Source organism: Alexandromys fortis, unplaced genomic scaffold (assembly GCF_014885135.2).
Source record: "Alexandromys fortis isolate MF-2015 unplaced genomic scaffold, M_Fortis_MF-2015_v1.1 scaffold_80, whole genome shotgun sequence".
Classification (NCBI taxonomy): Eukaryota; Metazoa; Chordata; class Mammalia; order Rodentia; family Cricetidae; genus Alexandromys; species Alexandromys fortis.
In genome coordinates, this window is record NW_026068174.1 from 2,212,029 (window position 1) to 2,235,760 (window position 23,732).

The 23,732-nt window shown below is 45.4% G+C and overlaps 1 protein-coding gene and 1 long non-coding RNA gene across 2 annotated transcripts in view; one reads left to right on the forward strand and one right to left on the reverse strand.

Annotated features, from left to right (window-relative positions):
- Positions 1–294: 294 nt before the first annotated feature.
- LOC126492475 (uncharacterized) lies at positions 295–20,924 on the reverse strand. Its single transcript, XR_007589597.1, has 5 exons — positions 20,486–20,924; positions 11,205–11,271; positions 9,909–10,008; positions 5,678–6,033; positions 295–1,966 (listed from the first exon to the last, which is right to left on the reverse strand). It is a non-coding gene; the product is annotated as an uncharacterized lncRNA (long non-coding RNA).
- Positions 20,925–21,761: 837 nt separating this feature from the next.
- The window catches only part of Myo1d (myosin ID), a 290,963-nt gene continuing 288,992 nt past the window's right edge, over positions 21,762–23,732 (forward strand). The window contains exon 1 of the mRNA XM_050128640.1: positions 21,762–22,105. Coding sequence (XP_049984597.1) covers positions 22,011–22,105 — 95 coding nt within the window. The 5' untranslated portion in view covers positions 21,762–22,010. The remainder of the gene's footprint in view (positions 22,106–23,732) is intronic.

Below are 23,732 nucleotides of genomic sequence, written 5' to 3' on the forward strand. Positions count from 1 at the left end.
ATAACTCCAGTCCCAGGAGGCACATAATATACAGACATAGGTGAGAAAAACACCCATACACATAAAGTAAAATAAACCTAAGCAAAAAATAAAAATTAAAAAGAGCCTTACTGTTCTTGCAGAGGACTCAGTTTATCTCCCATCACCCACATCGGTCAGCAGCTCCAAATCCTGGCACTTGCACTCATGTATGTATGTGCATGCACATTCTCTCTCTCTCCCCCCCCCCACTCTCTCTCTCTCTCTCTCATACACACACACACAATTAAAAATAGTAAGAGAGAGAAATAATTTTAAAAGATGCATTTTATTCTATGTGGTTTGCCTGCTTATATGTAAGAGTGCCACATTCCTGCCTGGTGCCCACAGAGGTCAGAAGAGGGCATTGGGTCCTTCTGAACTAGAGTCATCACAGATGGTTGTGAAGCCACCACGTATGTGCTGGGATCTGGACCTGAATCCTCTGCAAGAGCAGCAAGTCCTCTTAACTGCTAAGCCATCTCTCCAGACCCAAATCTTTTTATCCTTATTTCCTAAAGACTAGCCTCTAATTAAGGGATATCCAGCTCCTTAGCCCGCAAGTCCAACCCAGGACTTGTGACAGATATCAAATAGATACAAACTTGCAGGGAAGCCTATGAATCTCTAGACAAAGCAGATCTTGGTGCGGGGGACAAACAGAGCCGGGGACAGTATGATGTCTTAGGCCCAAGGAAGAACACTCTTTGGAAGTGATGGAGAACGGTGCAGTCCTCATTCAGCTCTTGCATCAACCAAGAGGTAAATACCCCAGGACTGCCGTGACAGAGAAGAGTCTATGCACTGCCCGGCATTTGTTTGAACCTGGACAGGGTTTTAGAATGCCCCAGTATTCGGGAATCAGGACTGTTCCTGGCCAGCAGGGACCCAGCGGAGAAGAAGATGTCTGGGCTCTGGAGCTAACAGCCCAGGTTACTTTGGGCGTCTTTGCACTCCCCTCTAAGCTATCCCGCCACACAACACTTCACCACCTTGGGAATGCTAGGGTGCAGGCACTGAATCCTGCAAGAGATAGCTGGGAGAGCGCAAAGCATTTGAGTAGAGCAGAAAGAGAACAGCCTCCTGGAGAGGCTCCCAGCCCACACCCAACAAGGTGCACTTCGAGGAGCCGTCACTGGGTGTCACCACTGCATCTCAGGTATTGTCCTTCCCCAGCTGTTAGCTTACAGGCCAGAGCAGCAGAGAGAAAAGTTCTCCATGGAGGCCCAGATGAAAGGATGTGAAAGGATGTGGCGCCTGTACTTCCCATGAGCTCTGTGGCATTCCTACGCCCCTCATACCCTGGCTCTTCTGGAAGGCCTGGGCCAAATGGTCCAACAGCGAGTTAATCCTCTGTTGTTACTTGGCAGAGCCCTAAATCTCTCTCTTCCAACTGGCACCTCGTATTACAGTAGAGATCTGCAATCACACAGATCTGGCTTCAATTTCAATTTATGATCACAAATCTCAGCCATATTGCTGGGTAGCCATCTGTCCATGTATGTCCAGGTCTCACTGCCTAACAGTTCAATTTTACTTGAGGGTGGTGTTGATAATGGTGGTGGTGGTGATGGTGGTGGTGGTGATGGTGGTGATGGTGATGGTGGTGGTGATGATGATGGTGGTGATGATGGTGGCAGCGGTGATGGTGGTGGTGGTGATGATGGTGGTGATGATGATGGTGGCAGCGGTGATGGTGGTGGTGGTGATGGTGGTAGTGGTAACAGCAATGGAGAGGGGTGTCACAACATATGTGTGAAAGTCAAAGGACAACTTTCAGGAACTGGTTCTTTCCTTCCACCTTGTTGAGGCAGGGTCTCTCTTGTCTCTACTGCTCTGAGTACTCCAGGCGAGATGGCCTTCATCTATTCCCATGTCTCTTCTCCCATCACACCATAAGAGTGCAGACATTGTAGAGGAAAGCCACCATGTCCAAAGTCATATGGTTCTGGAGATTGAACGCAGGTTGTCAGATTTGCATGTTAAGTGCTTTTGCCCTCTGAGCCAACTTGCCATCCCTCACTGTCTAACTTGTTTAAACAATTCCACATCCACGCATCAAAGCTCCGAGCTGCTGTGCTGGACACACTTGTTTCTTTCAAGAGAAAAGGGGGAGCTAGATCTGGAGATGTAATATCGTGTGATTGGTAGAGTACTTGCCTAACATGCACGCTTGAAGCCCTGAGTTTAATTCCCAGCACTGCATAAAATAAATTACACCTGTTGTCCCAGCATTCAGGAGGCAGGGGCAGGAGGATCCAAAGTTTCAGGTCACCCTGGGATACAGAGCAAGTATGAAGCTAGCCTGGGTTCTATGAAACCTTGTTTCAAAAACAAAACAAACAAAAAACTGTATATAACTTCCTTATAATTTTACCACCAAATTTCTTCCTACTAACATGTGTGTCTGTCTGTTTAGCCATCCACTTACCTGTCTGACTGTCTGTCTGTCTTTCATCTTCTCTTCCTACTCTGGATTCTGTTCTCCTCCTTTCTCATAGTCCTGGATCCTCAGGCTCTCTTCTAGCCTAATACCCTCCTCCATGCTTGAGAGTTATCAACTGCAAACAAGCTCTAGTATTTTTTTTTTAATTCAAGCCATGCTTTGTGGCACGTACCTGTAACCTCAGTACTTGGGAGGTAAAGGCAGGGAGACCAGGAGTTTGAAGTCATCCTTTACTCCTACTAAGTTTGAGGCCAGCCTCAGATATATGAGATCCCCTAAAACAACATTTTTTTTTTGGTTTTTCAAGACAGGGTTTCTCTATGTAACAGTCCTGGCCTTCCTGCAACTTGCTCTGTAGACCAGGCTGGCCTCAAACTCACTGAAATCCAACTGCCTCTGCCTCCCAAGTGTTGGTATTAAAGGTATGCACTACCACCACCTGGCTAAAACCACCACCACAATAATAATAGTAATAATAATATTTTTATTATTATTTTATGCCAAGTGGCTCTCCAGTTACCTGCCTTGCCTATATCTTCAGTCCCTTTTAGTACTGAGTGCCTATCTCCTTTCATCTTAAAAAATTTTAACATTTGCCTAATTAGTGTGTGTGTGTATGTGTGTGTCTGAGAATGTGTCCACACTCATGTGCAAGAGTACATGTATGCCAAGACATGTGCGAAAATGAGGGGACAACTTGGGAGAGTCAGTTCTCTCCTTCCACCACCTTGTGGGTTCCAGGGATAGAACTCAAGTTGTCAGGATTGGTGGAAAGCTCCTTGACCCACTGAGCCGTCATGCTGGCCCTCTCCTTTTCTCTCAACACAACCAAAGCATTTTTCTCTACTAATACCTATTCTCTTCAACTTGCTCCTCTGTTCCACACTAGTCCTACTCGCCTTGCCCCACCAAGGTGACTTTTTAAGGGCGCCATGACCTCTAAATCACCAGGTGTAATGAGGTGACTTTTCAAGTTCACCATGACTTCCGAATCACCAGACACAACAGATACAAATATCCCCTTTCAGCGTTTTCCTCACATACCTTGATTGTGCACACCAGACGGAAACACATTCTTCTTTTATGCTTTCCTATTCTTGGTGCACACCAGATGGGAATATATATATATATATATATATATATATATGCATGCCCTCCTATTCTTGGATTTTTTTTCACCTTGGTTAAGTTTGAATCTAAAATGTTCCCCCATAGGCTCATAGTTTGAATGCTTGTTCCCCAGATGGTGGTGGTGTTTGGAGAAGCTGTAGAAGCAGTGGTTGGCTGGGACTTGGCTGGCAGAGGTAGGTCCGTCCCCAGGGGCAGGAAGTCTATCTGGTCCCTGGGTCTGGGCATGCTCTCTGTCTCTTGCCTCCCACAGGTTCCAACTCTACTCTACTTTTCCCACAATGATGGACTGTAGTTTCTGGAACCATGGGCACACATAAACCATTGCTCTTTTATTTCTGACATGTATTTTGCTTGCAACAATGAAAAGACTTATTTTGTCGGTTTCTCTGCCCTGATTATAAATATTTATAACTTTCGTTCCAATCCTGGCTTGTTTCTGCATTTCCGCACTACCCCATTTTACTAGACAACGCCATCCACGGGACAGATCTCCATGTCTAAGCAGCCGCTTCTGAACTGTGCATCTTTGACCCATACCTATCTAGTTGCCATCCCTACCTGTATCTTTCACAGGTATTTAAAAATTAACGAGCCCAGAATGGAATAGCCCATTCTTCCCTCTCCTGGAAAGCCAGTTCTTCATTCAGCTTGTTCCACCTCTACAGAGGGGACCATGACCAGCCACGCTGCTCACACTCCACCGCTCAAGATCTGTACCTCTCTTCACCCCTCCCACGTACACCGAGAGTAAGTCTAATTACTTTTATCTCCAGCATTGGCTTCTCTTTTCCCACTGACCTCTGTCCCTACTGGGATTCTGCTCAGGTACAGCCCAGCACCTCCACTCAACCAAAGAGATGGGAAACATTCCAAACTCCCCTTCCCTTCCCCTCACTCGCTCCATCTACTCTCAACACCCCAGCAACAAAGGGCCTGAGAAACTAAGCCAGGGATGGACAGCATCTGTCTCTTAAGTCTCAGTATTCATGCATAGAACTCTAAGGAGGGTTGACTATCTATATACACTTTACCACAGGTGATGATTCAACTAAAGCACAGAATCAAACCAGAAAGCCAAAGGTGTCCATTCACTGGGTAAAATTCCTTAGCAGCGCCTTTCTGAATTCAGGTAAAAGACCACACCCTGCAGGCTTAGCCCCCAGTGGGTTTTTTCTCCAATCTGCCTCCCACGGCACTTCCTCTCGCCAGTAGAGCAGCTGCTCTGGCTTCACTTGGTTCCTTCAAAAGGCCCAAAGCCATCCTGCCTGCTGGGGAGCCTTTGCTCAAGAACTTCCCTCCATCCTCTCCAGTCCCAGCACCTTCTTCTTCCTCTCACCCAGCTAAGCTTTCCCAGAATTCCATGTGGTCCCATGTATTCTTTGTGTGACATACTCATTTTGCCTTGTTGTTATATTGTTTTGCTTTTTCCACAGTTGGGAGCAGCTTTGGCTTTTGCCCACATTTAATTGCATAATTTCTGTCCCATGTAAGTGCAGCCTAGACAACCAATGCCACGAGTCTATGAGCAAAATGCCCTTTCCCTTCCTAAAGCCCTCTGTGTCATGGCAGAGGTGCTTAAATACCTACTCTTCCCCTCCCCCAGGAGTCCAAATGAGTCCCTTTAGGCACTCCTAAGTGCTCTAGCAATTTATCTGCTGAGGTGCAGTAAAAGGGAGGAGTGTGACCAAAGACATAGGTGGGGGAGGGGTTCTGGTAGACTAGGCCACAAGCAGAGACAGCCATAGTCTGGTAGACTACGCCACACTGCAAGACTGGCGATGCTGTTTCCTTTCCAGTGACCCCATGCCTGGATACAACTCACTGAAGCTCTTCTACCCACACCCCCACCAGTCATCTCCACTGAGGCAGGGAGCTAGTTTCCACCCCCAAGTCTAGAGAGAGGTGGTGGCACCCCATATTATCAGCTGAACTGTAACCTCCAAAAACACAGCCACCTCAAAGCAGGGGAGAAACAAGGAAGTTAAAAAAGCCACAGATGAGCACACACACACACACACACACAATATACATGGGTGGGCCTAAATGATTTCACAATAGAAGTTAAAGGCGAGGCACAGGTACCTGAGGCTGGGCAAGCAGCAGTAAATTCCTAATACTGCAGGTGTTTTTTCAGACACTTGTCCTTCAGCCCAGCCCTCTGACATAGCCGAATTTTTGTCGTTGTTATTGTTTTGTTTTGTTTTTCTTGACAAGTGTAGCCATTTCAACTCCAGGGCCATTCAGGGCAACCTCGTTTACTCAAAAGCTCTTCTGAGATGCTCCAAATGATTGCTACAAGAACATATCTGTGGATGATAGATCTTCTGAAGCTGTTCAAAGATGGTTTAAATGCCTTCAGGCTCCCCCGGTCCAGGTGCCAATCATCCAGACAGCCCAGTATGTCCAAGATCTTAGGAGCATCCACTGAAGCTGGGTGACTTTGGGAGAGAAATGGCATGGGCTGAGACAGACATTTCCGCAGTGAACAACTCAGGGTGTACCTCAACACCCAGCCCTCAGCGTTACTGTGGATTCCAGCATACACAGAACAACGCTAACCATCCAGAAGGACAGCGGCGGGGACTTGATAAAGAAACTAGACAGTTGCACTTATCAGCCTCTTGTAAAAAGGAAGAAAAGGAGAGAAAGGAGAGTGTGCAACTGGTGAGAAAGATAGCCCTTGTTATGAAGAAACAGACCAACTCCAGCTACATCAACTTTCATCCTGGGTTTTTTTTTTTTTTTTTCAGATAGAAGCAGAGAGAATATCTAATACCCCCGAAGACGGAGGATACTATTTTTGTTTAGAAAGCACTTTGCACTTTATGTTTGTGGACATTTTCCTTTAACGTTTCTCACTTGCCTGCCAGCTTTCCTTCCCACTACTTCCTTGTGAGATTTGATCTGCAGCCAAGTGGGAAACCCTGCTCTTCCTCCGCTGGGTCCTGTGCTTCACATCCCTACCGCACCAGTGCCCAGCTCCGCCTTTCAAATCCTGCCCTTTCTTTAGCCCTCCCCCATCAAGTGCCACCCCTGGTTGATTTGTGTCTCCTTCGGCTGAGGGCCATGGCACTCTGTTTCTGGGGCCTGTATGGTTTGTGTTGTAAGTATATGACTTACATCCTCTCGCCCGCAGTTTCTTCCTTCCTCCCTCTTTTCTTTCTTTCTTTCTTTCTTTCTTTCTTTCTTTCTTTCTTTTCTTCCTTCCTTCTTTCTTTTCTTTCCTTTCCTTGTTTTTTTGTGAAAGGAAAGACTGGAGGTAAGAGTCAGAGTGTCCCTTATGTTAATCATTTAAAAATACTTCTCAACCCTCCTTCATACTGGCAGATACAGAGCCCATTTGCAATAGAAATATCAGTTCTCATTTTCTTTTTTTAGTTGTACAGAGCTTTAAATTTTAATTTTCTTTAAAATTTTTATTTTTTAAAGATTTATGTATGTATTATATATGTTACCCACCCCATGCATGTGTGTGTGTGTGTATATTCCTTTGTGAGTTTATATGTACCACATGCATTCAGAAGTCCTCAGAGGTCATCAGAACCCAAGAACTGTCATTACAGGTGATTATGAGCCACCATATGGTTCTTTCATTCCACCATGTGGGTCCTGGGATTTGAAATTAGGTCATCAGTCTTGGCAGGAAGTGCCTTTACCAACTGAGCCATCTTACCAGCCCAGTTTCTCATTTTCAACTTGACTGACTGCATTTAGAATCCCAATGCAAACATACCGACGAGTAGGTACCCTGTTTAACTTTAAAAGGTACCCTGTTTAACTAAGGAAAGACCAATCCTGACCATTCATAAGGTCTGGACTGAATGAAAAGGAGGAAAGCAAGCAGAAGCATCTTCCTTTGTTTCCTGACTATAGACACAATGCAGCTAGCCGCCTCAAGCTCCTGCCACCACAGTTAGAGGCACTGGTACTACCATGTCCTGCCTAGACATGATGGTCTGTACCATTAAACCATGAGCCAAAACAAACCCTCCCTAATAGAGCTCCATCTGAGTTCCCACAGCAGACTTGGGAGACACAATGATACTCAATACATCAGTACATCCAATATCTTTTTTAATCCTCATCCCACCCTGAGAACCTGGCCCCAATCCTTTAAAGGTATGAGGCTTCAGACTCAAGCCTTTAGAGGTATGAGGTGTGCCAGGCCCACATTTGTGACAAGCAGGCCAAGACTCCTTATCATATAGAGGAGTGTTGGAAATGCCCAGAGGACTCTGAGTCTGAGTCCTCACACAGACAGCCTTTTCAGCCTCATGCAACCCTGCAAGCCGTGATTCATATTTGGGGACAATTTTGCCCTCTGAGAAATACTTGGCAATGTCTGGGTCCATTTTCAGTTGTCATTCTGGGAAAGATGATGCTACTGGTATCTAGTGGGTAGAGGGTACAGATACTTCTTAACACCGTATAGTGTACAGAACCATCCCACACAACAAAAAGCTGCCTTGCCCTAAGAAGTCCACAGTGCTGTGAAAGACACACCTTGCTCAGTATAAGGTGTTAAGCACCTAACACATAGCCTGCGACATAGTTTAGGGTCTATAAACCTCAAGAATAGTGCTGTCGGCCTGTTATTATCTGTTAGTCCCGCCATCGTGACCTTGATGGGGACCAGTGGCCGGGAAAAGAACATTGTAGTGTCCTTGATCTTTTCTTTGGAAACCTCCTTTCTTTAAAATTCTCTTACAAATCGGTTGGTTTATGTCACACCAGTTGCTTCCTTGTAGCTGGGAGACATACCTTGCTCAGTATATCATATGCTTTCTCTCCTCCTACCCTACGTTTTATTCTCTTCTCCTATAAGGAACGTACTCCAGATGACATTACCGGACTCTGAGTCAGACAGAACATTTAGGTTTTTGTTTGTTTTTTGGTCCTGGGGAACACAGCAAGTACTATACCACTAAGCTACACTTCCAACCCTTCAATACTGGATCATTCTATGATGATATAAGTAAGTATCCAATTTTACTAGCCATAAAGAAGCAAAATTCAAAAATTAACTCTAGTCCATCTTTCATTGAACTTCCTTACATTTTTGGAAGTTCCCCGTCACTTGAAGGGGAAGGAGCATCTGAGAGCTCTTTGCTGTGGGAGATGGTTCTGAGCACGGTGGGATGTTGGGCAACATCCATTCCCTCTACCCAGCAGTAGATGCCAGTAACTTGATCCCTCCTAGAATGACAGTCAAGAATGTCTCCAGGCATAGCCAAGTTGCTCTTGGAGGGCAAAATTAACCCCAGTTGTCAACCAACTGGGGGCTACCAGGCCAGCCCTATTTTGTTTTCCACAGTGGGTGTGCCCTGGGGTGAGGTTGAGTGGGCAGGAGGAAGAAATGAAAATGCCTGATACCCAGCTAAGGAATGTTCCAGCATCATTTGATGAAGGCCTGGGACACCCAACTCTTTGAAGCTCCAGCCCACACTGGACTGCAGGCAAAGGAGACAGCATTTAAGAATCAGCTTACAGACTGTCAATTGACGGAAGAGAGAGATGCTGGAGACTCAGGTGTTTGCTGCCAACACAGAGAAAGCCGAGTGGGAGAGATAGCAGCCATCGGTGGATCCAGTTCACAGAAACTGCCTGCTAATAACTTCTAAGGAGTACGGTGCGTGAAGGGCGCTCATATCAGAGGAGTCAAAGTCAAGAACACGCCAGGGCCTCTAACATGATACCTCTCTTGGCCATTCTCAGCTTGCACAGAGAGGCCAGCTCACAGCTGTGGAATTCCGAAACTAACGAGGACAGGCTTTCTCCTTCCTCTTGTCTCTCTTCTCTCCAGTGGTTGAGTTAGGCCACTCACTCCTACTTCTTTCTGACTGGGATATAAACTTTAATTTGTTTCCTCAGGGAACTAGCAGATGAATGCATGTCGAAAGAGCTCTCTCTCTTTCTCTCTCTCTCTCTCTCTCTCTCTCTCTCTCTCTCTCTCTCTCTCTCTCTCTCTCTTTCTGTATTCCGGGCTGGCCTTAAACTCACTGTGTAGCCATGAATGACCTTGAATTTCTCCTGGAAAGCTATGGGATTACAGGCGTGCACCACCATGCCCCACCCATTCTGTGGTGCTGGGGATCGAGCCTGGGGCTTTATGCGTGCTGCCGGCCAGCTGCTTAGTACAATGGAGATCAGTTTATCAGGCAACACTAGGCCAGAAGTTGTTCTTTTCCTGTGCCTGACTCCATGTGTCTTCATTCCAGTAGTTCTTAGCCACTAAAAATCTCAATTCAAAAGCACTAGAGCTGTAATTTGCTAAAACAAATTGAATGACCAGCCAGATTCGGAATTCACTCACCCATGAAATCTTCCTAGAGCAGCTTTGTAAATCTGAGGGTGGGAGGGAAAAGGCAGCCGTTTACAGGGGCTGCACTCACACCCTGGGAGTCCATATTTGCCTGGGAGAAAAACAAATACATCATGAGAGGCAAGGGTGCCTGGTTATGCAACAGCACTGGCAGCTCAGGTGACAAAACCTGACTAGAAAAGCAGGAAGTCACTGTACCTTTAAGACTGAAACGTTGAGAAACTATAGATGGAGAGGCAGTGAATTCCCTGCAATTAGTGTAACACCCCAGCTACAAGGAAGTGACTAGTGTCACAAACCAACTGATTAAGAGAATTTTAAAGAAAGGAGGTGTCTAATGAAAAGATCAAGGAAACTAGAATGTTCTTTTCCCCAGCCACTGGTCCCCATCAAAGCCATGAGGGAGTGCCTGGCAATAATCACAGGACTGACAGCACTGTTCTTGGGGTTTATAGACCCTAAACTGTGTCCCAGGATATGTGTTAAGTGCCTTATATTTTATCTGCTTTAATTGTCATAGCAACCACTAGAAGTGAGGAATCAGAACTATTCTCACTTTACAGAGGAGGAATGAGGCTTTCAGGGCTGAAGTGACTTGCCCAGGGTCACACAGAGCATTTATGTGACAGAGCTAGCCCCACAGTTTTTGCTTCTAGCTCTATGCTCTACTGCCTTTAAACTCTGAATGCCACAGCCCACACCCGTAGATCCTCGTTTTCTGTGGGTTCTAAATGCATGGATTTAGCCAATCACACATTGAAAGTATTTGGAGAAATGATTGTATCTATGCTGAAAACACAGGTATCCTATTATTAGTCTCTAGATAACGTAGTGTAGCAACTGATTCTGTATCACTTGTGCGGTATGAGGTCCAATAAACAACCTTGAGATGTTAACGTGGAGAGGTGGCCCAGAATTAACAGGACTTGTTATGCTTTCAAAGGACCGGGACTCAGTTCTCAGCACCCACATGGAAGCTCATAACTACCCATAGCTCCAATTCCAGGGAATCCAATGTCCCTTTTGACCTCTAAGGACTCCTGCACACATGTGAACATTCATACCATCAAACCCACACATGTACACTTACAATTAATAAAAAACTTTGTTTCAAAATGTTAAGCAGATAGGAGGGTGTGTTCGATTATAAGCAAGCAGAAAGTCATATTCTATAAGGGGTTTGAGCACCCACAGAGTTAGTATCTATATAAATCCTTCTCTCCCCACAATTGCCAAGAGACAGCTGCAGGGCTGGGGATGTAGTTCAGCTGGTACATGCTTGCTTACCATGTACAGAGCCCGGGGTTCCAGAGTCTCAGCAGTGTTGTTCCAGCACAGGGAGTTCCTCAGCTACCTAGAAAGTTCACGGCCAGTCTGAGATACATGAGAACAACCCCCCCCCCCCTTTTTTTTGAGACAGGGTTTCTCTGTAGCTTTGGAGCCTGTCCTGGAACTAGCTCTTGTAGACCAGGCTGGCCTCGAACTCACAGAGATCTGCCTCCCAAACGCTGGGATTAAAGGCGTGCACCACCAATGCCCAGCAAGACTGCTACTTAAGAGAGAATCAACAACCATGTGTGCTCTAAATAGTTGATACATATACTTATTCATTGATGAGAATGTCAGAAGAAACTTATCCACAGTTCAGGATCAGTTCTTCTTAACTACTGCTTGGCCACTCTTTGAAGAGTCCTGAAGTAAAACAAATAGAAATCCCAAAGAACATCTAAATTAACAATAACAGCAAAACCTGAACACTTATGCAAGGCAAAAATGAGTCTCTATTGACTGGTTGACAAAGCTACGGCTCCCACCTTATATCCAATCCTTATTCTCATGTCATCAGCCTCTTTCTCATTATCTCTTTAAAAAAATGCTACGCAGCATGTATTTGTGTGTGTGTGTGTGTGTGTGTGTGTGTGTGTATGAGTATGTGTTTGCCTGTGTGTGTTTATATGGAGGCCAGAGATCGAAGCTGGGGATTTTCCTCCATGGCTCCTCACCTTATTATTTTTTAGACAGAGTCTTTCACTAAACCTGGAGTCTGCTGTCTCAACTGAACTGGCTTGCCAGTAAGTGTCTGGGATCTGAGAGTCTCTGTCCCCACACTATTGTGCCCAGCTGGATCCCCAGCTGCTGGGGATTCGAACTCAGGTCCTCCTGCTTGTATAACAAGCACCTCACCGAAAGAGCCGTCTCCTCAAGCTATGAGCACATGCTATATTAGAATCTGAGGCTCTACTGCTCTGTGGGATGGCAATCTTCACATTGAATGGGGAAACTAGAAGGGCTGGGAAGGTAGGAAGTTGATTGAGTGTTATTGTATGGCAAAAGGATACTGGAGAACATGTGGGAAGGGAAGAAAGACAGATTTGATGTTGCAGGGGTGGGAGATGGGTAACATAAAGGACCGAGCCAGATGGCCTTCAGCCATAAAAAATATTTAGTAGGTTTTTATTACCTGCTGATTTCAAAGTTCATCATGGGCATGACAATAAAGTATTCCTAAGAACCAGGAGTCACATAGGGAAAACTAAGACTCACAGGCAGCAGAGAGCTCAACCTGCTCAAGAAGACACGCAGGGAGAGGATGGTTCTGCAGTTAAGAGCACTAGCTGGACACCCCCCCCCATGTCCTATTCTGGCCTCTGTAGGTACCAAACACTCATACAGTGTTCATACGTACATAAAAGGATGCAAAAGCTCATACACATAAAATGAGACATTTTTCTTTTTAGTTTTAAAGGACATGCAATAAGTTATTGTCATCGAAGAGCATCCATGTTCTGGAGAGAAAGGAAGAAACACACTTAAAGCAATGCTAGCTTGTGTTTAACCAGCATTTGCCACCTGCCTGGAATTAAATGAAGCATCTTATAGCTGTCCCTTTGTTTTGTGGTTCTAACACACTGAGATGGATTTTTATCATCTGTTTATTCAAAATGAAGGCACTGGGGCTTATAAAAATGAGCTAATAAGCCTCAGGCAGTATAACTAGCAGGTGGCAAAGTTCAAATTTGTACTTACTCCCAAATAAACACTCCTCCACAGCATGCCTCTGGTCATGTGCGGCAGAATCTCCTGGGGTGCTATTAAAGTTCAGGCTTTATGTCCTACCCTACACCGGTGGTACAGGTGCCTAATGCGTAAATACCACCTTCACGAGAATGAGAAGAGTGCCAGTCTGCCAAATTCCGAGCAATACAGGGGACTAGGGCTACTAGATAGACTAGAAGTACTCCATACTAGAGAATGAGGGAGGGAGGGAACCTTAGGAGAAAGTGTCTGTGACATTATTAAGAGACAAGCGAGGTCAGACTGAGACACTGAAAAAGTGACTCAGGGTGGAAAAAAGAGGAATGATGCCGAACCTGCAAACCCAGCATGTGGAAAGATCAAGAGTTCAAAAATCATATTTAGCCATAGTGCAAGTTCAAGGCCAGCCTGGGCTTCTTTAAATCCTGTCTCAAGAATGGTATAACAAAGAAAAAGAAATCAGTGAAGACAGAGCCAGAATCCTTTGGATAAAAGGACCAAAAGGGAGGTCTACTTGAGAAAAGCAAGTTTCTCTGGCCCTGACCTTGACTCCCCAACCTGGTTATTCCTCACTGCCATCTGGTCTTATCTCGATGGCATATCAGATCTAAAGGACAAACCAAGCTCATAAACAGGGGTCAATGAGTAACAAGATGAGAGGCTAGGACAGTTGAGAGCCTGGTTTGCATATGGGCAGGGGTGGGCATGCAGAGTAATGATGCCGTGAGGGTGTGCCCGTGTGAAGACATCTGCTGGGCATGGGGGAAGCCTGAGCGGCACAGAGAGGCCTGGAGAGAATGGTGGATTAGACAAGGGATTCAGGTGCTAGAGGGGATATTGGGTTACATGACCTCTGAGGTTTCCTAGGTTTTGCTGATCCAGCTTTTAAATAATTGAAACTTTTCCCTTGTCTCTGCTCTTTCGGGTTCAGTTGTCAGAATTTAGATACAACTATGGCTTGTATTGTGTCTACCTCCAGAGAGTGTGAAGCGTGGAACCGGAAAAAGCCCGAGAGTCACACTTCAGTTGAAAGCCATCTCATTTCATGATCTTGTGTGTGTACACATATGTGTGCGGTTGCATGTATTTATGCAGGTGTACATACACCTGTGTGCGTGTCTGTGTTATGGACAGATTTTGACACCAGGTGACCTCAATCATTCACTGCCATATTTTTGTTTTTGAAGAAGAAGAATCTCTTGCTGAACCTAAAGCCACCAACTCAGCTAGAGCAGCTGGTCAACAAGCCACAGGAGTCCTTCTGTCTGTCCACACCTCTCCTGAGCAGGGACTATTGATGTGGACTTCCCCTCTGGATGTTATGTATATGTTTTATTAACATTGGTTATTAAAGAATCTGTTTCAGCCAATGGCTTAGTAGAGTAAAAGCAGGTGGGAAATCTGAACAGAGATATAGAGAGAAAGTAGGCGAAGTCAAGGAGGTGCCATGTAGTTGCCGAAGGAGAAAGATGCCAGCCGCCAGCCAGAACCTTACTGGTAGGCTACATCCTTGTGGCAATACACAGGTTAATAGAAATGGATTAATTTAAGATGTAAGAGTTAGTTAAATATAAGCCTAAGGTATTGGCCTAACAGTGTTGTAATTGATATAGTTTTTGTATGATTATTCAGGTCTGGGTGGCTGGGAAATGAACAAGCAATCTCTCTTACAGACTATAGTGTGTCTATTACTCCACTGTGTTTTCACATGGGTGGAGGAGGTAGAGCTCAGGTCCTCTTTGCACTGCAAGGGCTTTACCAGCTCAGCCATCTCCCCGGCCTCATTTCATGATCTAAACTCTAGGTGATGGGTACCACTTTAGCTCACTAGTTGAAAAACAGGGATTATAGATGTAGTCAGGAAGAAAGGAATCTCGGGGAGATTAGATGTCATGGTACAGTTGTCCCAAAACATCGATTTTGAAGCTATTCTGATAAGAATAAAAGAATCCAGACTCAGTTTCTCTTATTCTACAGTCACATCACAAATTATTTCTGACAGCAGGGGCTGCCTCTCCACTACCACAAGCAGTTCTGCAGCAATGGATACCTGATGGGTTCAATACTAACACTCTCTTACCTGTCAGGGTGTAAGAGAGACTTATCCACATGATCGCCTCCACTGAGATGCCATTCAGAAGCCCCAAGCTTCTTTACCAATGTTTCCAAATGAATGCTATCAACCAAAGTCACCTTGGTGCTTTTCTTGGGTTTCATTTGCTAGATTATCTCCTAGAACTCATGGAAACACATTTGCCAGATATATACATAACACACATGCAGAGAGGGGGGTAAAGGGAGTTACAAAAGGGTATAGATGCAGAGACTGAAGGGCTAAGCATGAGGGAGGAGCATAAATCCATTTGTGTGCCACCCTCCGGGACTTGCCATGTGATGTAGAATATTATTTTAAAATGTGTTACATTTGTTTATGCTCTGAAACACTTGTTATTGTGATGCAAGGATGTGTTCCATCCTTTTATGCTGCATTTGTTTAACTCTGTGAAGCTGTGTTACTTTGCCTGTCTAAAACACCCGTTGGTCTAATAAAAAGCTGAATGGCCAATAGTGAGGCAGGAGAAAGGATAGGTGGGACTGGCTGAGAGAATAAATAGGAAGACAAAGATGCAAGAGAGATCAAGAAGCAAGAAAAGAAGAGGCCAGCTACCCAGCCAAATAGCCACCCACGGAGTAAGAGTAAAAAAATTACAGAAATAAGAAAAGGAAAATGTCCAGGGGCAAAAGGTAGAAGGGTTAATTTAAGCTAAGAAAAGCTGGCTAGAAAAACCAACCAAGACTGGGCGTTCATAAGTAAGAAAAAGACGCCTTGTGTGATTTTTTTGGGGGGATCTGGGTTGTGGACACCCTCCCCCCAAAACCAAAGAACAAAAGAGCAAAAAGAAAAAGAAAAAACCTAAAAAACAACCAACAACATTTTGGCATTCCAACGTGGGGCTAGAGTAAAAGAAAATCCAACAACTGCCATGTGTTCAGCTAACCAGAAGATCCCTTAAGCCTGTTTGGGTTTACATAGAGAGCTTTGTTGCACAGATAGGATTGAAGCATGGAGACAATCTTGTAGAAACGTAACTGCACAGAAAGAACACGACTAATGTTAGTAGGCTGGAGGAGAAACCCAGCAAGGCCCGGTGTGTCCACAGGCTTCCTGCACCTTCGAAGAGGGTCTGTGTCTTAGTGCATACTATCAGGTAGGGTCCCTGTCTTAGCGTATACTATTGGATAGGAAGTAACAAAAGGTATTCTTTGCTCCAAGACAGACAAGTGGAAGACTGGTGTTTCTCTGACTCACCTCGAGGAAGAGGAATTCTATTTTCTAAGCCTCAGAGAGGGAGTTGGGAGTCAGGAGTCATGGACATCACAAAAATATACAAGTGGCTAAATTAGAACTGCTTGCTGTTTTGTCAGAGGGAAGAAAGGAGTTGGAATGGTTTTCTTCCTTCCTTAAAAAAAAAAATCTCCCGTGTAAACTGCCCTCTGAAGAAGGAAGAGAAGGAAGGCAACAGCTTCCCATTCCAGAGTAGGATAGAAACAGGTCGCCAAGAGAAGATCTAGTCTGCTGCTCTTCCTTGATGGTCTTTGCTTCTCCTCTCAGATTTTTTTTTTATCATTAACAGCAATCTCTTAATGAGATGTCTATGTTGGTTTGTAAAAGAAGCCATCCATGTAGTTCATGCACGTAACCTCAGCACTCAGGAGGCGGAGGCAAAAGGGTTGCCACATGTCCCAGGCCAAACAGGACAATACAGTGAGGTCCTGCTGAAGCCAAGTAAGAAAATAAAAAAAAAAATCAATTGGTTCTAGATTTCCCAATCACAGTCTGCATTTTGACCAGGTCCCTAAATGACTCTCACATGCTTTGAAGCTGGAGACATCTTACCAAAAGGCATTGTCAACTCATGAGTGGATTGGAAAGTTATTCTCCCTCTCATATCATCAAATCTACTGGTTCTAGGAATAGTTCCAAAGGTCAGAAGAGCTAGAGACTTAGTAACCGCCTGGCTGGATGCTTAGAGAAAAGGCCTTGTGATAGAATGCTTTCATACAAATCTGTTTGTTAGTTAATTAACTTGATGATCCATGTGCCTACTGAGCACCAGACAAGGTTTGAGGATCATGTGCCCTTTCTAGCCAGCTTAGGGGACATGCTTAAATAGTCAACTCCAACCCAGTGCAATAAATCTCTTGGCAGCTAAGAAAGGTGTGGGCTGGAGAATGCAGCTCAGTGGTAGAGTACTCTCCTCGCATATGCAAGGCCCAACATCTGGTTCCTGGAACCAGGGGGAGGGGGGTAGAGTTCAGGGTCGGGGAGGATATATCCCTTGAGATTCTGGATGTTTATCTTCAGATATATCACAAGCAGAAACAGTCCTAGAGGCAATTCTAGGCTATGTCCACATCCTCTATGTGACTCAGTCTTGCCTGTGGCCTGAAATCTGTGCAGGCAAATTGTCGGGACAGTCCCTTTTTTGGTGACTCACAGGACCCTGATGGTAATTTCCCTACACTCTTCTTCCTTCTCAGGTGGTGAGGACTTGTAGTGAGAGCTTCCCCTTAGCGCAAGGCTTCCCAATTCGGAGTCCACAAAGAGATCACCTCTAGGAGCAGAAGAGAGGAGGCAGTCTGCACAGAAAACCATTTCATGTATGTGTTTTATGCAGTCACCTCAGGAAACAAAGTCCACAAAGTTTTTAGTAAAGCATGATGTCTTAGTTAGGAACTCTATTGCTGTGAAGAAACACCATGACCATGACAACTCTTAAAAAGGAAAAGATTTAATTGGAGCTGGCTTACAGTTCAGAGGCTTAGTCCATTATCATCATGGTGGGAAGCATGGTGACATATAGGCACACATGATGCTGGAGAGGGAACAGGGGGTTCTACATTGGGATTGGCAGGCAGCTTATAAGGTAAGTATAAAATGTCCTTTAAGTATTCTTCATGACTGTTTTTTTTTATTGATTCTGTTTTGTTAGACTCATGATTAAAAAAAAAAAAAAAACCCTTGTCTTGTTGGAATGCAGAGCCCTGGCAGAAGGAGATAAAAGTAGGGTAAGTGCTAGGGAAACTGAAAGAGAGCAAACATCAAAAGCAGATCACCCAGACTTGATTTTCATTGATAACCCAGTAGCCCTTGAGTTGGGGCTAGTTATTACAGAGCGCCTGACCAGGCCTGCACACTGTGTGTTTACACTGAACAAAAGCGGGTGTTCTGAAAGTCCTTTGTACCAAGCAGTTTGAGATACCATACCTTTTATTAGTAAAGACTTTAACAGATGTCTGCTTAGAACAAGATGCTCTCTTATGAAGCCTCAGCACAGTAATTGAATTTAGGAACATTAATTAACATTGACACCTTCTAACATATCGTCAATTGCATCCATTTTTCCAACAGCTCTCTCACCTTCTCCTGGTTTGAGGATCACACATTGTCTTCAGCTGTGATGTCTCTTTAATCAGCTGTTGTCGTGGAATATTAATTGAAGATGTGTTATATTCACTTATGCTTTGGAATACTTGTTTAATGATGCAAAAATGTGTTGCATTGTTTTATGTTGCATTTGTTAAACTCTGTGAAGCTGTGTCACTTTGCCTGTCTAAAAGACCTGATTGGTCTAATAAAGAACTGAATGGCCAATGGTTAGGCAGGAGAGGGATAGGCGGGGCTGCCAGGCAGAAAGTATAAAGAGAAAAGAGAAGAAGCAGAAAGGAGGAATGAGAAAAGGAGGAGAGGAGGATGCCAGGGCCCAGTCACCCAGTCACCCACCCAGACACGGAATAAGAAAGGAAAAAAAGATATACAAAAATAGAGAAAGGTAAAATTCTAGAGGCAAAAGGTAGATGGGATAATTTAAAATAAAGCTAGCTAGGAACAAGCCAAGCTAATGCCAGGTGTTCATAAGTAAAAATAAGTCTCCATGTATTTATTGATTTGGGAGCTGGGTGGTGGGCTCTCAACGAGCCAACAAGTAAAAACAAACAAACAAACAAACAAACAAACAAACCCTACAAACTAATCTCGGCCAGTGTCTTGGCATCTTTGTCTTCCACACCATTGGTATTTTCCATGGGTGCTGATCAGTTGTTTCGCAGGATGCTCCTTGCTCTGGGTTTGCTTCATGTTTCTTCCCAACCACACTCAGCTTATGGATTTCTAGCAGGTAAGTGATACCACGCCTTTTTCAGGTGATCCAATCAGAAAGCTAATGATGTCATCACATGTCACTGCAGGTGATTTAAATTCTTATTTTATTTTTTAGTACATCTTAAAACATAGCAAGCCGGGCGGTGGTGGCACACGCCTTCAGTCCCAGCACTCCGGAGGCAGAGGCAGGCGGATCTCTGTGAGTTCAAAGCCAACCTGGTCTACACAGTGAGTTCCAGGTTAGCCAGGACTATTACACAGAGAAACCCTGTCTCAAAAAAAAAAAAACATAAACAAAACCCAAAAACAACAACAAAAAACATATAACAAAAGGTACATATCCAAATGTGTCTCTATTCTCATTTTATCACGAAGGAGATTCATAACGAGCTAAACTGCTCTGGTTTAGCATACGTGAATACAGTCCTTGACACTTAGTCTTCCTTGTTGTTTCTGCCTTGTGTGATCAATGATTAATAAGGATGCAGCTGGCCACTAGAAGGCTGGATATAAAGCTGTACAAAGACCGGGTGGTGTTGGTGCACACCTTTAATTTCAGCACCCATGAGGCAGAGACAGGTGGATCTCTGTGACTTTGAGGCCAGCCTGGTCTACAGAGGGAGTTCCAGGATAGGCTCCAAAAACTACAGAGAAACTCTGTCTAAAGAAACCTAAAAAAAACCAAAACAAAACACAACAATAACTATACAAGTAACAAATTACCACTGAATATGTAAATCAGAATTCTCTTTATATTTGAATAACTCAACCACCTAAAAAAGTTAGGTCAGAATCTAGAAGCTGATTTAAGTTGGTTAAACAGTGGGCCTTACTTGATAGCTCTGAGTTCACTAAAAGAAACTCATTGGTCTCAATGTCTGACGTTATACTAACCTGGACTTAAACAAGAAATTACAGAATATCTTTGCACAGATTGTACATACATTTTAGACCTGAGGCTCATGTTCAAGACAATGACTATAATAAAGTTCTCCAAATTAGCCATTTGAAAACCGCATAGCACCCTGGTATAGCTCCCAATCCCTGCATATTCTTGTATTCTCCTGGTTTTCGTGTCTCTTTTTCTAGTGCCTAGAATTTTACCCTGATCTTCAATAACTGCAGGACTCAGGGAACACACACATGCACGGGGCATACACACATATCCACTTACTGCTATGACTTGGGGCCTGTTTCCAAGGGCACCGATCTGTCTCTTTCCACTTACAAATCCAGTCCTGCTTACATCGAAGTACCCTGATATGAACAGCGTCGGGATGCAGAATCGCTCTAATCTCAGACACTGTCGAAGTGTCTCCTCAGCCACTCGTCCACTCTTACACATGGCCCAAGCACAGGACAGCCCTACCTCGGAAGTATTATCCCAGCGTTCTTCCTCTACAAACAAGCACGATGAGATCCAAACATCTTGTGAAGAAAGCAAGCTACACACAGTAGCCACACTGCAGCCCCGCTAGCTCTGCTGTGCCAGGGATCAGGGTGGCTTTCTGACAGCAGAGGCGCTCCACGAAAATGATCAAGGCGCCGTCCCCTCTCTTGGCAAGTGTGGGTTGTTGGCAGCTGAAGCATGCCAAGGTCCTTCAGTCTTATTTACTCAGCTCAAATTCAGCCACAGAGCTGAAGCCCAGCCAGGTCCTGGAAGCCTCTAGATTTCCTAATAGATTCTGTCCTGAAGATGGCCCTAAAAGGGACACAGGCCTGTAGAGGTGCAGGTGCTGGCAATGTCCCTTATAATGTATTTCCATCAGGAAAATATAGTCTATGTTTGAAAAAAAAAAGCATTTGAAGATCACCCAGGGTGTCTTTAAGTTGGCGATCACAAATACAACTCATAACAACCGTGAAACTAATTTCATGCTTATATTATAATACAACCCCATACAATATAGCTACTTGGAAGGTGTGGGGGGGGGGAAGAAGGGGGGAGATATCAAGAAGTTTAGGACACAGTCTTCTGTGCTAAAAGTCTGCAATCATCTTGAGGAGACGATTCAAACATATATTAAAAACTTGCTAGAACAAGGTAAAGTCTGATGGCATGCTCTGATGAATGGAATTTTAAAAAAGGACCACTGCGAACAGAGGAACAGTAAGTAAATCACGTGGCTGAATGCTGGAGTTCATAAATCAAATGACCTCCAATGAAGCCGCAGCATTTCCACTTCCTAGCAGTGTGGCAAGTTACTTAAGCTTGCTAAAGCACTTAGATCAACTCTGAGCATTTTGGTGACCTGGAAGTGATCGGTACTGTTGCCATCTCTATTCAGTCACCACTTCAAGGGTGGGTAGCACATGAGCCCAGGAGAGTGTGCCAGAATCATAATGGATTATTCGCTCCAAAGCTGCTCAAGTTGCTTTTGTAACTTTGTTGGTATCTACTAGGCAGGGGTTGAAGAAGACAGCAAGGCCTATTTCACGCAGAGTCCGCACACAGTACCCTTCCACGCGAGATGCTCGTGCCTGTCTCTAGGGGGCGCTGAGGCTCAGCCGCCGCGGCTGGCCCGGAGCGCGTCCCCGCCCCGCGCGTGCGCGACGCCCAGGTGAGGAGGCGGCTGGGCCGTGGCTGGGCGGGATCCTCCACGGGGTGGGGCGGAGCCTGAGCGGCCAAGGCGGGGCGGGGCCCAGCCGGACCCAGGCTAGAGGCGGGACCAGCCGCCGCCGTCTCCGTCTCGCCACCACGGCCCCCACACACCCCGCAGTCACCGCGGGAGGAGCGGAAGCCGCCGGCCTCGCCCGTCCAGAGCCGAGCCGTCCCGAGCACTGACGAGCGCCCGCCGCCTCTCTCCGGCCCGACCCCTCCCGAGCGTGCTGTACGCCCCAGCCCCGGCCCGAGCGCGCCCACCTGAGGCCGCGCGCCCACCTGAGCGAGCACCATGGCGGAGCAAGAGAGCCTGGAATTCGGCAAGGCGGACTTCGTGCTGATGGACACCGTCTCCATGCCCGAGTTCATGGCCAACCTTAGGCTCAGGTGAGCGCGTCGCGGCTGCCATGCCGGGGTTTCCCTGGAGGGGGCGCTGCTGAGGTGCCTCGGGATTCGGGGTGCACCGAGTAAGCAGCGCCCGCGAAGGAGGAGTGCGCCGGGGTGACAGGGGGTCCGCGGCGCGGGGTGGTCACGCCTCCCCGAGAGAGGACGCCTCCGTGGTACGGCCTTGGGACTCTAGGGTGTGACGAGGTCTCGGGCTGCAGTTTTAGGGGTCTGGGGTTGTCCCTGAGTGGTGTCCGGATAGGGGCGTTAGAGGCAGGCTGAGCTTGAGCTCACTTGGGGCAGCACCAGCCTGCCCTGCGCCAGGTAAGTGATGTGGGCGGTACCGGATGACTTAATGGAACAAAAATAAAGAAAAAGAAAAACTTTCAGGAGCGGTGTGGTGGCCCTGGCGGCCCTAGGAAAACGGGAGGGCTGTTTTAAAAAGAGGCTGGCATCTCTTCCCGTTTTCACGCTTACTTTTCTTTTCTTTTCCTTTCTTCTTCTCCCCTTCTCCCCCCTGGCGTGGTTCTATCCTGCCATTCAGGATGCTATGGAGTGAACCCTGAGCTGTCTGTTCCGGGACACGGGCTATTTTTTAGTTACTCGTTCGACGTAATTAGACACGTTTCCAGACATCGAAGAGACTGCTGTACTTGCCAGTGCCAAGATAAACTGTCTGAATTTGACAAGGCGTCCATGGTTTCAGTTTTTTCAAGGAGTTATGGATGGAGCTCTTGTATTACTGGCGTCCTTGAGAATTTAGTCACAACTCAATGCCCCAAAATGGGCTTCCAAAGGAACTTATTTTAAAGTCTTCTATATGAGATTATTTCATTTTCGATAGAGTAATATGTAAGCTGAGTATTAAAGCAGTTTGACTTTTAAAAAGTGAAACCAAGTTTCTAAATAGCTTAAAGTGTGTGTGTGTGTGTTCGTTCATTCCCAGAAGCTGTGCTTTGTCTGTTGCCTATAAACTTTATAGCCAAATATCACTTCGTAAACTTAAAACCTGAAAATCATAATTAGATTTGGATGTTTAACTAACTTCATTTTTCACTATCAACCTTAATTTCAAAATTTAAAAAACCCGGTTTACTCTTTGAACCAGCAAAACAGTTTCATCCATTCTTTTCTGCTGTATAGCTTAGGGTAACCTTGAACTTTTGATCCTCCTACCTCTACTTCCTGTGTACTGGGCATACAGATGTGCACTACCTGATATATGTAGAGCTGGGACTCAAACCCAGAGCTTGGTACATTAGGCAGGAATCACTCCATCAACAGAAAACGGACTGCACCCTCAGCCCTCATCTGTTCTGTACCAGGCTTCTAATGTCTGGAGCAAGAGTGTGGAGTAGGAGCACCAGCCTGAATGCTACTCCAGCGTACCATAAACTGTGGGCCTCCGTTTCTTAGTTATAAAGTAACAGGGATCTCCAGGAGTTTTCAGAGCTTATATTCTCAGCCTCCCTGAGTTTCCTAGGGTAGTAGTCTCAAAGGACACAGTGTATTCAAAATAGAGTGTTACATAGACTATGTAGTTCCTTGCTGTCTTCAGAAAGTCTATTTCAAGAGTCTCTGTGGATTCTAAAATTTGAGGATGCTTACCTATAGTCCCAACTATTTCAGA